The following is a 15,877-nucleotide window of genomic DNA, read 5'->3' as shown; positions in this document are numbered from 1 at the left end:
TTATAGGTATCAAGTCATGTTTTTCAAAAATCACATATAATTTTCTTTTAAATGTAAATTTTTTTATACTAGTACTACAAGATCTTACACATTGACATTTGCCTTAATACTTCATGTAAAGATATGTAAATCCAAAAAAAAGCAAAAACAGTATGGAATACACACCTAATTCCAGATCATCTGGGGTGGGTATTTCTGATGCTGGTTGGTTTTTGTATATAGCTGTACAACATTTCTTTTTGACTTGTGTGATTGTGTCACAATCTAGGACAATGACCGGTATTCTCTTGTCGCTGTTTCCATTCAGGTCAATATCTAAAGTCTTAAAAAGAAAATTGAAACTTTATATAATGTATTATGGTGGACAAAATGTAATATAAACAGTCTCTCTTACATATGGAAAGAAATTATAGTGATAACTATCTGCAGCTATAGAGTTTAAATTTTAACTAAATCAAGCTGTTTTTCCATCATATAAAGATTTGTTATAAATCTGATGTAGTTTTCCAAAATGAAAAACAATGAAATACAAAAGTTTCACTTAGAGAGTGAAGGTATAATTTTTAAAGAGTTCTTTATTATAAAAAAAATGTACTATTACAAGTGTATTTATTCAACCAAAATTTTCTGACATCACAATAATGTTTTTGATTAATGATAATATTCCATGATTTAAATTGGAAAAAATGCAATAGTTGGGTGCATATTTCATGATCAACTTATCCTTTACAAAACATAGATATAGAATAAATGTGAAGTACCAGTGTTTCATGTTCCACCCTGTTTTTTAATAGTCTTTCTTCAGCCAGTGTGTTTTTACAGAGAATAGTAACGGCATCAATAGGAGCTTTTTCTATCACTGTTTGTGTGGCTTTATACAGCATAAACAACTGCATACCTCCATTTTTCTGTAAAATAAAATTATTTATTTTCCATATATTTTTGTCTTAATGATGTAACTGGCCCAAAAACATTATAATAACAAGCATTCTGAGAGTATTGCATGGCAATACATAGTCCTCTACCGGTTAAAAATTAATTGTACTGGAACAAAATGCTAACTTGATCTATAACTTGTCATGGTGTAAACTATATAACAGATATCAAGTCAATATCTTCAAGCATGACGAAAAAAAGTGCAGAAAACTGATAATTTAAGTGAATTTTCTAAGTCCAAGGACCATAACTCTGCAAAAAATCATCAAACCAAAACAAAATTCAAACTTGGTCTGTAACTTGTCATGATAAAATTATATACCAATTATCAAATCAATATCTTCAAGCATGACAAAAAAAAGTGTGGAAAACTGATTATTTGAGTGAATTTTCCAAGTCCAAGGACCATAACTCTGCACAAAATCTTCAGACCGGAACAAAATTCAAACTTGATCTGTAACTTGTCATGATAAAACAATGTACCAATTATTAAATCAATATATATCTTCAAGAATGACGAAAAAAAGTGTGGAAAACTGAATTTTTGAGTGAATTTTCCAAGTCCAAGGACCATAACTCTGCACAAAATTATCAGACCGGAACAAAATTCGAACTTGATCTGTAACTTGTCATGATAAAACAATATACCAAATATCAAATCAATATCTTCAAGCATGAAGAAAAAAAGTGTGGAAAACTGATTTGCCGGACTGACAGAAGGACAGAGAGAGAGACAGACAGACAGACAGACAGACAGACAGACAGACAGACAGACAGACAGACGGATTGCAAACCTAAAGTCCCCTTCGACTTCGTCGGTAGGGGACTAATTAACATAACATTCTGATTAGAGAGAGACTCAACCCATCTATTGTATAAACAAGACTCCAATTACTGTGGATTCATTTATTTTCGTTGGTACCAATGTTTATGGATTGAAGAAAAAATATATTTTTAACAATTCCTGATTTCGTGACAGGTTTTGCTAAAGTTTGCTCAAATTCCTAATGAAATTAATACTTCTTTGAAAATTTAAATTTATGGTAAATTATCTATACCCATGGTCCATGAAAGTCATGAAAATTGGTATCCAATGGATAATAATTAATCCACAGTATGTACATTTACATTTTGTTAACCATTTTAATTTTACAAAGAGTGTTTACACGATACTGATGACATTTTTTTTTCAAAAGCTGAACGTTACAGCAACTCAAAAGAGAGCTTTAACTTATTATCTTGAGAAACAAAATATTACAAATTACCTTTAAATGATCATACAATGATAATGCCAACCAGTTTACCATAAGTCTCTGTGTGATTGATTCAAATCTACAATAAGATGAAGCATTAATATCTATTTAAGTTTTATTTGATAAACAAATGCTCATATTTTTTTCTAATTGCAACAAGATAGAACACCATTTTTCAGATTGTATTAGAAATTATTTTCAGACAAAGGTTGTATTTGACATACATATACAATATGTTTCCTCGTTGTCCTGAATCACTCATTTGAATAGCTCTTTACTCTTGTAAACTGACTTAAACCACCATTCATTATTGTAAACAATTAGGTTAACTTCAAATTTATAAATGTATGTACACGAAAGAAACATGCTTCTGGTATAACCTGCACAAAGAATACTCAGAACTTAAAATTTGAGCAGCATAAATAATAAATCATTTAAGACTATCAAAACCTAAAACAGACTAGACATAATGTCCAAGATAAACATCGATTAGTTTTAGTTCATTTACCCAAGGTCCAAGATAAACATCGCTTAGTTTTAGTTCATTTACCCAAGGTCCAAGATAAAAATGGATTAGTTTTAGTACATTTACCCAAGGTCCAAGATAAAATGGATTAGTTTTAGTACATTTACCCAAGGTCCAGGCCATAATCTTGCCGGCGAAATGACGATTTAAGTCGCCAAAGAATTTTGGAAATCGCTAAATCTCGCCGGCCGACTGACTTCATAGCGAAGTCAAATCGCTATCAAAATCGGTAAAAGGGAGACAACTTGTGATTGACAAGTCTCACAGGTAAAAAAAAATGGCGGCTGATAAGGAAAATCGAGATTTTCGAAACGACCCAGGACTTATACTGTAAACGATCAAATTAAATAAATACAACGGCGACTTTGAACATCCTCGGATATAACTTTCAAAACTGTTAAAACGGAAAACTGACTGTCTGTTTAAGTTAACGTTTTACGATGATTTTCATCTGAGGATGTTGCGTAATCACTCAGCTGATTTGTTTTATTTGTATTACCTACACAAGTCGATCAATTTTACTATTCGGTTGGTAAAGGGTGGGAATTAACGGTAGATTTATTATATTCATTGAATAAAAATTGAAATATAAAAGGTAGAAAGACAGCTGATGGATAATGTGATTGCAAACGTACGACATTCGAGATTGTGATCAGCAGTGGATTTTTTCTCATGACCACTTCGTTGATATGGATGACATTTTTAAAAAGTGATAGAAATTAGCTCTTTTTCGGATAATTAACTTGAGATTGAAAGATATTTTCATTTATAGACTTACAATCTTTAACGATAATCTCAATTTACTACAACTAACATAAATGTCCTGGACATTCAATAATGTTTTACAAAACAATGACAAGTAGTGATATAAATTAAATTCCCAGTCAAGTGAAATTCATCATATTTTTCTTGAGTTTTAAAAATAAATTGAGGCAGATGCACATGAATTTAATGCATCATAATCTTGATAATATTACTAGGCTACTCCCTCATGTCCCAATCAACAAATTTTATTTAGAACACATTATGGTATCAATAAATAAATAACAACTATATATTGTTTAAACCTTTTTATTAAGAACTTTCTATATATACATTGTGTACAATAACATATGAAAAAACTGCAAGTACATCTTTTATTGAATATAAAACAATTTCCTTAGTGATAAGCTTGAAAACATGATGCAACCGAAACCGTTTGGTAATGGAATCTCACTTCTCCAAGAAGTTGACCACTTCTCCCTTCTCTCTCATGGAAGGAGAAGTCACTTCTCCTTCTTCAAAATCCTAGATTAGGCCCTGAAGGTCAAAGATAAACATTGCTTAGTTTTAGTACATTTACCCAAGGTCCAAGATAAACATTGCTTAGTTTAAGTACATTTACCCAAGGTAATGTAAAATTTTGTGATTGACGCATGTTGTCATATCTCTGAGGAACATATATACTGTATAAAATTTTCAAAGGAATAAATAATATTTCTGGATTCGACATAGTTTAAAAAAAAAAAAAAATTATGAATTTCATAACCGTATCATCGATGAAAAGCATAAATTTGACTAGAAGGAAATTTTTGCAATAAAATTCTTTACTATCAAAGCTAATTACCTTCTGAAAAGAACTTTTTGTTGCTTTTTGTTTGCTGATTTTATCATGTCTATCAGTAAACTATTAATCAATCTGAAAAAAACAACAACATATAAATTATAAGCCTAGAGTTGAAAACAGAACATATATAATTATCATTTAGTTGTTGTTAAAACTGCTTTATAACACCACTGATAGTGTATTACACACATTCAAATCAATAAATATCAAATTGACATGAAATTAAGGTAGCTGGGGTGTCTTCCTCCATCTTGGATTCTGAAGTAGCAGATGACAATTGGTCTAGATCTTTAATGAAATGTGCAAATTTTGAGAGTAGTGTGTAATTCAGGTGTAAGACTTTTCATGTTAATATAGAAAATTATGTGTTTTATCATATTAACGTCAGTATTTTCTAAAAAAACACAACATTTTTGTTTGATTCATTTTTTTTCAACTTTGCCACATAAGGGGAGATAACTCAGATAAAGTAAATAGAAAGTGTTGTGAATTTACCTATTTTAATATGTAGCAAGGAAACAAGTCTGGTGACCCCATTTTTTCTTTTTCTTATCTGAAAGCATGTTATAAGAGCTTTCTTCTCTCATTTTATCTTAAAATTCTATGGTGAGGTTTTCTTTTTATCACACAAAATTGGATTTTCCATGCATAATCTATACCCCGTTTTTTTGCGTTTGTGCAATACACTATGCTGTTGAATATTAACCCCCCAAAAAAAAACAATTTGAAAAATTTTCTTTTAATTTCTGAAATCTGAAATGAGTAAAATTGTCCCCTTCCAATTTTTTTCACCTCCCCCCTTTCCCTTATTCCAAAAAATAATTCATTCCCTCAAATTATGGTAATCATCATTTCTTAATACACAATTTACAAGCAGTGTAAGGGAGGTAATCAAACATTGTTATGTAAATTGATTTGGATTTTGATTTGGATTACATCCCTTACACTGCTTTTAAATTGTCTCAATTGTCCTTTAACCAGAAAAACCCTTGTTTTTCCCCTTTTTTTTGCCCCTAATTCCTAAATGGTTTGAGTCATAACCCCCCAAAGTCAATCCTAACCATCCCTTTGTAGTATTGAAACTTGTGGTATAATTTCAGAGATTCATACACTTTAACACAAGTTATTGTCTGGAAACTACAATAAAATGATTCGCTGAGCGCAGCCTGATACGACCGCAGAGGTCGAACCCTGAACTGTTTGGGCAAATTTGACACAATATTCAAGCTTGATACTGTCTGAATTTGGATTGTGATCAAATTTTTGACATAATATAGGTTTCTGACACAAAATAAATGTGGTCAAAGATCTTACAAATCTATTGCGCAATACTGTGCAATTGAAGATTTCTTCTTGAAACTTTTCAAAAATTCGAAATTTGAAAAATTTTGAAAAAAAATATGAATCCCTTAAAAAATTGGAAAAAAAAATCCCCCCCCCTCCCAACTTTTTGAAACCCCCCCTGGGAGCAATAACCCCAAAACTCAATCCCAGCCTTTCATTTGCAGTATGGAACATTGTAATACAATTTCAGAGAGATCCATACACTTAAACACAAGTTATTGTCTGGAAACTAGAAAAATGCTTGTTTTTGGCCGTTTTTTTTGGCCCCTAATTCCTATATGTTTGGGGCAATTAACCCCAAACTCAATCACAGCCTTCCCTTTGTTATATGGAACCTTGTGGTACAATGTCAGAGAGATCCATACACTTACGCACAAGTTATTGTCTGGAAACTAGAAAAATGCTTGTTTTTGGTCCCTTTTTGGCCCTTAATTCCTAAATTGTTGGCCCCATAACCCCTAAAATGAATCCCAACCTTCTACTTGTGGTATTAAACATTGTGGTACAATTTCAGAGCAATCGAAATACTTATACACAAGTTATTATCCTGAAACTAGAAAAATGCTTGTTTTGGGCCCCTTTTTCCTAAACGGTTAGGACCATCATCCCCAAAATCAATCCCAACCTTTCTTTTGTGGTATTGAACCTTCTTCAAAAATTTCATAGAGATCCATTCACTTAAACTAAAGTTATTGTCCGGAAACCAATGTGTCTTCGGACAACGACGCAGATGACGACATCATATCCAAAAAATTTTTTTGCAGTCGTATAAAAAGCATGATAAAAACAACGTTTTGACAAATTTATAAAAAATTCTATGGATTTTAATTAAGACTGGACCCCATCCACCTTAAATAGCTAGAATTCTTTTTTAAATCGGAAACATTACCCATTCACAAAATGTTGTTATACTGCAAAAGTAAATTTCAAGTTTCACTTCCCCTGTCACCCTTCTAACCTGAATGCATGTTTTTTATTGTCTTTTAGGGGGGCTATTTCTTTTACCCTGTGATCTCATTAAAAAAAGAGACAGAAACCTCATCTTAATTAGAATATATCATTCATTTTTACCAAAATATCAAAATAAAAATAACTAGTACTCTTCTGAGGCACAGCACAGCTCACAAAACAAAATGACCTACTCCCCCTCCACACACACGTATGAAAATCAACAGAAGTCTATAATAAGCTCAGGAACATCCCCCCCTTAACAAAACAAAAATACAAAATAATTGGGATACAAAATATTTAGGTGTACAATGGCATTACATTGTGAAGTTTATTAGAAAATTTCATTTAATTCTGTTCAGGGTTTAGGAGAAGCTGATACAATTGTATAATGTATAGTGTGTGGATGATGAAGTCTAAATGACATGCCAAATTAAAACTGATGAAGATATGAAATTGGAGGTGCAAAATAACATCTAATAAGTAATATTCTGTGAAATTTTGTTCAATATGTACTTTCATCAATTTTTTCAATTTTTGTTTTAAAATTTCCATTTTTAAAGATATCATTTAATAGACTGTGTAAGACAGTGAAACCTCTGTGTAAGTTAAAACCTGACTTAACAGAACTTTTGCATCAGGACATGCAATGAATTGTCTTTATGAGATCAAACTTTTCAGAGTTTTTTTTTTAATTTACTATCAATATCCATATATACTTACTGATAGAAAAGTTTCATGTTTCCAATCACACAGACTGACAGTAATGAAGCAAACTGGGCTCTGTCAAAAATAATGAATATGATTTTTTTAAAATTAATTGGTACTCGTAAATACAAACAAAAAGCTGTCATCAGTTATTCATTTTTTATCATTGTTCATATTTAATCACTTATATTAATTATTTACCTTTGGAGCTACAGAATATACATTAAGTCAGGCAGTTCAAACTGTGAATTATTTTATAATGTTAACTGATATTATAATGTAAGTTTGGCATCTCCTCTGGTTTGTTGGTGAAACAATGATTTTGTTTCTATCATGAAAATCCCACAAATACAGCCCAATAGATCTTTTATCAAATTTTCATCATATTGATATTGTAACATATTAGCTGCTTAACACAATATGAAGCCTTTTTGAACCCGTTCCCTGTCCTCACTCTACAAAAAGCTTCATTGGGACTTGCAGCACATATTTTACAGTATCAACATGCAGAAAAATACATCTGATAAACATAAATATTTTATACAATTTAAAAAAAGTTATATTTCAAACTTTTAAAAATGAACACCTGTAATGAAACATATTCCAGTAATTTATTATTCAAATCTTATATGTGAACATTTAAATAAACTCTTAATATATTCCTGTTGTATTTCTTTTTTTCAAATTATTTTTCAATGAACTTCTTTCACATATTCCAGTATTTAGTTTTTTTCAAATTTTCAAGTGTGAACTTTAGACTGAACTCCTGTTACAAATTTAGTACTTTTTTCAAATGTTATTTGTAAATGTTTCAATAAATTTCTTTTTATATATTCCAGCACTTAATTCTATTTTCATTTCAAATCGTTAAATGTGAACTTTTTAAATGACTTCATACTCAACATTTCCCAGTAATTATTCTAAGTTTTTACATGTAAACTTTCAGATAACTTCTATAACATATTCCAGTACTCTTTCAAAAACATCTTTTCATGTGAAACTTTTGAAATGTCTATTGTTTTTTCAGTGTTTCTTTGATGTAAGTCTCTATGAAGTTTACCCATAATCTGCTTTTTTCAAATATTTACATACCCGGTAAATAAAAAAAAATAACAAAAGTTTTCTAGTCTTACTTGTCTTGAGGTGAGAGTTTATTCTGACTTTCTAAAGTTTGCACGAGTGATTTCATAAACAGTTTGTTGGTCATAAGCTTGTCAAACATATCCATAGCTTTCTGTACTTTCCTTCTGTTGTCATCTGTTACCTGCAAAAAAAGATAATATAAGTATATACTGTAGATTCATTTATTTTCATGGTTAACAAATTTCATGGATGTGGTTTTGCTAAAGTCTACGTACAAGTCTATAGAAAATTTATACTTAATTGAAAATCTAAATCTGTGGTTCACGTATACCCATGAAATCCACAAAAATCACTGTCCCACAAATAAAATTGAATCCATAGTATATCATAGTATTGTATGTTATAAACTCCAAAATAACTTCTCAGGCCTTGGTAAGATTACACTGTCATAGATCTATCCCACCAGTGCCACCATATGGTCCGAGTACACAGTTATTTCGTAGTGCATTTCTTTTAGACAATAAATGAAAATTAAAAAAATCCCACCTGCGCTTTCTCAATAATATTTTTACAGTGTGATGTACTACTTTTGGGACAAATTATATTAAAATTATAGAAAACTTCATCGGCTCTAACTCAAAATATGGACAATTTTATGTTAAGGGGGTCTTGAAATCTTTTGACAGCTTCCGAAGTGCTAATTTTTAACCTTTTTCAGCTGGACCAAATCACTACTTTACCTTAAAATTCATGACCCAAATTTTTTTAAAGTGTAACTTCATCCCCCTACTTGCTATTTGAGGCATAAAACATGGAGAAATAAATTTGAAAGGGGTATAAAAAAAACTGGCAAGTAACACACTGTCCACACTAGGGACTATATTTGTGGACAAAGAAAATCAAAGGACGATAACTGTGTACTCGGACCATATCAACATCACAAAAAGTATAACAATAACAAGAATGCTTGTCTGTCATCAGTTTTTGTAAGGCCAACATATTGTTCCAACTCTTCACAGAGAGATATACGTCATCTGTGTGTATTTTTAATAGCATAATGCATAAAAACAAAAGCTAAAAATAAAAAAAAGACTCTGAGGGTAGACTTAAACTTGAAAAATTTCAATCCAGTTGCACATCATTATCCTGAGGTACTGTTGATTCATTATTATTCATGGGATCTCAGACATTTACATAGATTTTGTGGGTAGAGGTGAAACCAGAATTTAAATGTTCAACATAGTACAAATTTTGAATAGACATGTATAGAAACTTTGGCAAAACAAAACAAGAGTGCACTCGCTGAAATGTCTAGCCTGCTTTACTGACCATTGATTTTATGTTGAAAGTCTTAAAGATAAAGGTTTAACTAAAAGCATCAAAGAAACTCAGGTCAGATAAATTCTGTGACTGTCAGACAGACATATATTCCTTACAATTTTTTATACACAAAATACATTTGACCTCTTGCTTTAATATGATAATTGAAAAACAGATCAAAAAAAAAAAAAACTTAACATTGACCTATGAACTATGAAAATGAGGTCAAGGTCAGATGATACCTGCCAGACAGACATATACACCTTACAATCATTCCATACACCAAATATAGTTGACATATTGCTTATAGTACTTGAAAAACAGACCAAAACACAAACACTTAACATTGACCAATGAACCATGAAAATGAGTCAAGGTCAGATGAAACCAGCCAGACTGACATGTACCCATTACAGTCATTCCATACACCACATATAGTTGACCTGCTGCTTATAGTATTTGAGAAACTGACCTAATTACGTAACTTTAACCTTGATCACTGATCCATGAAATGAGATCGAGATCAGGTGAACCCTGTCTGATGGATATGTAGACGTTGCAAGGTATGGTTATCCTATTACTCATAATAAGTGAGAAATTCACATGACAAAAAAACTCAAATTTTTTTTCAAGCAGTCGTTGAACCATGAAAATGAGGTCAAGGACATTGGACATATGACAGACGGAAACTTCAGTATCTGCATACAAGATATGAAGCATCAAGGTCTTCTACCTTCTGAAATATAAAGCTTTATACAAATAGTTTACGCCGCCGCTACTGTATAGTAATACCTATGTCTCGCATACTAAGACTTTCGTCGCAGGGGAGACAAAAATCAAACATCCACGTAGTTACAACTTTTCCGCAATCAACGAAAATAAATGAATCCACAATATTAGCATATTAATTGACATAATCACAAACTTTAACATGTAAACTGTGCAAAAGTTTCAAAGTCAGTGGACCTTGATATATGACTGACATGTTGACTGAGGGGGAATGGAAATGAGATATGACAATGCAAATATAAATGCATACCAAATATCATTAAGGTACCATATGCATTAATGAATCCTCTTAAACTGATACCAATATAAAATATAACAAAAGGCATATGGGTAATTCTTTTTAAGCCTTTCACACTGTTGTCTGAACTTACCATTGGTTCAAATAGAATTGGATGTGTGTCCATATCTTGGTTAGGGAATAGTTGATGGAAGGCATACGACTGATAATCACAGTACGGTACTCTAGATGTTACTAGATCTGATTTAATGTCTCGTATAGTCATTTGGGCATCAGCAAATTCTGAAATAAATATTTTCAGTTTATCAATAAATGTGAAATTGTTTTAAAATATCATTCTGCTCAACATTTCCAAAAATACTGTCTACAACCCAACTTTGTGACTTTGTAAAAGATTTGACCAAATTAAGCTTGATCTGCCATTATCACAGCTAGCTTTAAACACTTTGAAACAATGCATATAGAATTGAAGATATAGAACTTAACATATTGAATAGACACCCCTGTCAATTGTTAAAGTTAGTAAGTAGACCTATAGATGTCTTTTAGTTTTTTGTGTTTCATTGAAGTAAACCCAACATCTCATTTTATTATAATTTAAAAGTTAACAGGAAATAAAAAAAAATTGTAAGGGTTCCGCGGAACCCAGTGTCTCGCCTACTTTTGTTGTTAGTCGCAGGCTCAACAAAAATGGGGAAAAAATTATTAAAAATTTTCCTCTAGATACTATCTTTTGATTGTAAGAAGTTCTGTTCAAGTTTGGTAAAAATCCAAGAAGGTTTATGAATCTAATAAATGATTTAAAAACTTTTAACTGCAGACTGTACGTAATGTTAACTGGAATAAAACTAAGTCCATTTATAAGTAATATACGGAAAAACAGGAAATAAATTTTTACAAAATTTCCTTCTAGATATTAGTTTTTGATCATAAACAAGCTTCTGTCCAAGTGTGGTACAAATCCAGGATAGTTTAAGAAAGTTATTAAAATTTGAAAAACTTTAACCACAGAGTGAATGTTATGTTAACTGGCAGAAAAACTAAGTCCATATATGAGTAAAATACGGATAAACAGGATTTTTTTTTTTACAAAATTTTCTTCTGGATACTCTAGGATAGTTTAAGAAAGTTATTAAAATTTGAAAAACTTTAACCAGAGTGAATGTAATATAAACAAGCTTCTGTCTAAGTTTGGTACAAATCTAGGATAGTTTAAGAAAGTTATTAAAATTTGAAAAACTTTAACCAGAGTGAATGTAATGTTAACTGGCAGAAAAACTAAGTCCATTTATGAGTAAAATACGGATAAACAGGATATTTTTTTTTTACAAAATTGACTTCTGGATACTATCTTATGATCATAAACAAGCTTCTGTCCAAGTTTGGTTGAAATGCAGGATAGTTTAAGAAAATTATTAAAATTTGAAAAACTTTAACCACAGAGTGAATATTTGTGGACGCCGCCGCCGCCGACACCGACGGAATGTAGGATCGCTATGTCTCGCTTTTGCGACAAAAGTCGCAGGCTCGACAAAAATGGGCATGTTACGTACCATATCCAGTTAACAACTGTTCATGGTAAGAGTGGGACTGACATGAAAACATCAACAAAAATTACTACCTCCCACCTTTCGATTGACTCTTGGAATTTTTAGCTAGATTTTCATAATAGCAATGAAGTGGAATCAAAATCTTAAAGGATTTTAAGTATGCTTTATTTTATCACCTTGCACATTGACGACTTGACTTTATTTTTCTACAGCAGTTGGTCAAAATTTCTGAGTGTTGGATCAAACAAATCGCAATTGGGTCAGAATTTTAAATGAACTGCAACTCTTGTATTCAATTCAAAGCAATAAATATCATTGAATATACAGAACAGTTTGTTAAAATTTCATTAGGATTGGTGACTGCATACTCGGGTTGATCATAAATTATATGAAAAATTGCTAAGATTTTCATTATTTAATTCCTATAGACTCTTGAGCAACTAATATGAAAGTTATTGTAATGAAAGGCTTAAGTTTGTCTCTATCTCTATAAATAAATGAAAAAACCTTATAAGGATTTTTGAAAGCATAGACAAGTTTTTAAGAGACATTTATAAAAGTGCCTGGTTTATGCAATAATAAAATTCCTATAACTCTGGAATGACCTATCTCATACCTGCCAACCTCTGAAACCTTCAAAGAGGGAGATCTCCCCCTCAGCTATGACAGCTGAGGGGGTTATTTTGTGTGAAGGACATTTTCAAGTTAAATGTATGACCCATTTACGTATTAATCTACAAAACACCAATAAGAGTTAATAAATATACTTTATTTCTTCAATTTATGGTTATAATCTATACAAGGTGGGTTTTTTTAAGCCTTTTTCAATACCTCTGAGTCTCATTACTCATAACATTCCATATTTTGATTTTGTTGTGAGTCTCACACTAAGCATGCTTTCAAACATCGCTGATTGAACAAGATGTGCAAAAAGTTGATTGAACATGATGTGCAAAAAGATTCATTGCCAAGTGAACTTGGTCGTGAAAATTGAAAATCTTTTAATTCAAATCTGCTTGATATTTCGATTTGCAATTATTTATTTCTTCTTTTGTACACTGCCACTTGGTCCAGAAAAAGACCTCTGTCTTGTTGGAGTTGACATAGCAGAACTGAATTTCGATTACTTATATATCGAACACAAAAATTATTGACCAAAGTTTTCAAATGATAGCTGATTGTTTATTTATTTCTGTTGAAAGTAATGAAAAAGGCAGAGAATTACGAACGCGGGTTATTCAAGGTCAAACAAGTGAAACTGCGAGCTACTGCTCACTGATGATACCCGGCCCAAATACTTGACGGTAAACAGGAAGATGTTGAGTGAGAATCTGAAAAAGCATCACACTATATAGCTGACTTATATAAACCCTGCAACCAAATTTCAGAAATCCTTATGATGTAGTTCCTGAGAAAGATGGGACGAAAAATATTCATGGGACGGATGGACGGTCAGACAGAGGTAAAACAGTATACCCCCACTTTTTTAAAGTGGGGTTATAAATACAGTCGAACCTCGTTGTGTCGAACTCGGTTGTGTCGAAAACTCGGATGAGTCGAAGTAATTTCTCGGTCCCGGTAAAATTCCCATTTGATCAATGCATCATTACCTCTGATGAGTCAAACTCGGTTGATTCGAATACTCGGTTATGTCGAGTAAATTTTATAGTCCCGTCGATATAAAATTAATGTAAATTGACCCCGATGTCTCGAAGTTCGAAAGTAAGAATTTTCCAAAGATGCAGACCTAATGATAAAAACTCAAATCGGATGTATTTCTTATGTAACCTAATCATTTTCAAAAGAGATTAAAGCTGAGTAAACATACTTGTTTGTATAACAGTTAAATTGACATGTTTATGGTTGCCAGTAATTAACACCTTTGTTGATTGTACAAGCGGAACTTTAGAGTGTTGAACGTATTTCACATGAGATAAAAACGAAACGAATTTAAATGACACTAGCCGAGATTAAAACAATCGTTAGAATTAAAACTCATTAATTACAATAAATAAAGGATTAAGACAATTATCATAAATTCATGATAATTTAATGTACAGCAGACGCCCTCATCAGAGACCGTTCAGAACTTATTTCGTTCCGCGAATGATTTCATAATTTATAGTGACTGACCTTTATAAATATGTGTGTAGACTTGATTTTATTTGTGCATGATTTGTATCTGTTCTTGTGTGTTTGATTATTATGAAGGACCAACAATGGCGATTGCATACCATTTATAAAGTGTGTCATATCGAAAAAAAGGCACACTGTTCAAAATCAATGATCTAGTTTACGCAAATTTCATACCGTATTTCTTGCATTCCAAATTTTGACGACACACTCGACCTCGGATGAGTAGAACCTCGGATGAGTCGAATACTTTGGTCTGGTCCCTTCAACTTCGACACAACGAGGTTCGACTGTATCCCAAAGCGGGAGATTCTATACTCCTGCATGGAAGCAGACTGGCAAGCGGGATATTTTCGGAATTTCGTCGTTTGCACGGGAGACTCCCGCTCAAAACAGGAGGGTTGGCAGGTATGACCTATCTATAAATCATCAAAATCTTTAAGTTTGCTAGTAATATCATGAAACCTAACAATGTTTAAAAATTGGCAAGGATTTGTTACTGAATGCTTGAGGCATCATGATTTGATGGACGGACGAACAGACAGACAACAATATACAATAATATTTTTTGTTTTTTAACAGTTGTATAAAATTGTTATCTGACAATTACAAAGACACATATATAAATATGCCTATCTTAACTGCAAAAAAAAGGAATATTGCATAAAGCATTTTCCATTTACCCTCTCTACTGGTTTCCCTGATTTTATCTTCCATATTTACTAACTCCATCTGGAAGTTTTTCTCTGCTATTTTCCTCTTGCGCCTTGATACTAGTACTAGAGCTGAACCTAAAACAACAGCAACAACAAGGAGACCACCTAAAATTCCAATCACCATTGCCAATATTGGTAACGCTGTAATGTATTTTATATTTCCAAGTTTTTCATGAATACGTCCAACCTGTACCTGAAAGAGAGAGAAAAAAAAATATATTAATGAAGTTTTCCATATCATAATACTAAGTGTTTTCAGGTAAGTCTAAATGTTTACTCTTCAAAATAAAGGCAAAAATAAACAAAATTACTGTTACTCCTTAGAACCCTAATAAGTTTGTTTTTTGGGTTGTTTTTTTTATTATATAAATTTCTTTATCAACAATGAGAGACGTAAATATTTGTTCTGCACCTTTAACATTCTAAAATTAATAAAAATAAAAACTAGAACACACCTGCGACATAGCATGTCTGCAACTGAATTAAAGTAGCTACACCTTATTTTAGCCTGGATTTTTAGTATTCGTATTGTCAAATGATAAAGTCATGCTGATTACACAGTTTTCTCTGCTTTCAAAATCTTTCTGTTTGAACCCCTCCTGGTTTTCTTACTACAATCCGAAACTACATGTGACATATACTATTGGTATCGGATTTGACCCGCAACTTGTTAATTATTGGTAATATTAATTATGTAGAAAACAATAGGGCCTGGAATGGCGTAATT

At 31.8% G+C, this 15,877-nt stretch overlaps 1 protein-coding gene and 1 long non-coding RNA gene across 10 annotated transcripts in view; one reads left to right on the top strand and one right to left on the bottom strand.

Annotated features, from left to right (window-relative positions):
• Positions 1-15,877, bottom strand: part of LOC127701000 (plexin-A2-like) — a 233,481-nt gene that overhangs the window by 34,438 nt on the left and 183,166 nt on the right. For all 9 annotated transcript variants that reach the window (XM_052204765.1, XM_052204785.1, XM_052204793.1 and 6 more), the window contains 8 exons: positions 15,118-15,343; positions 10,885-11,033; positions 8,455-8,585; positions 7,337-7,396; positions 4,322-4,393; positions 2,202-2,268; positions 762-908; positions 166-322 (listed from right to left, as the gene is read on the bottom strand). In XM_052204765.1, the coding sequence (XP_052060725.1) occupies positions 166-322; positions 762-908; positions 2,202-2,268; positions 4,322-4,393; positions 7,337-7,396; positions 8,455-8,585; positions 10,885-11,033; positions 15,118-15,343 (1,009 nt within the window). The remainder of the gene's footprint in view (positions 1-165; positions 323-761; positions 909-2,201; positions 2,269-4,321; positions 4,394-7,336; positions 7,397-8,454; positions 8,586-10,884; positions 11,034-15,117; positions 15,344-15,877) is intronic.
• LOC127701490 (uncharacterized) overlaps positions 1-15,877 on the top strand; it is a 106,148-nt gene that overhangs the window by 34,228 nt on the left and 56,043 nt on the right. The window lies entirely within an intron of this gene.

Source organism: Mytilus californianus, unplaced genomic scaffold (assembly GCF_021869535.1).
Source record: "Mytilus californianus isolate M0D057914Y unplaced genomic scaffold, xbMytCali1.0.p SCAF_1, whole genome shotgun sequence".
Taxonomy (NCBI): domain Eukaryota; kingdom Metazoa; phylum Mollusca; class Bivalvia; order Mytilida; family Mytilidae; genus Mytilus; species Mytilus californianus.
This window is presented reverse-complemented; position numbering and strand designations above follow the sequence as displayed.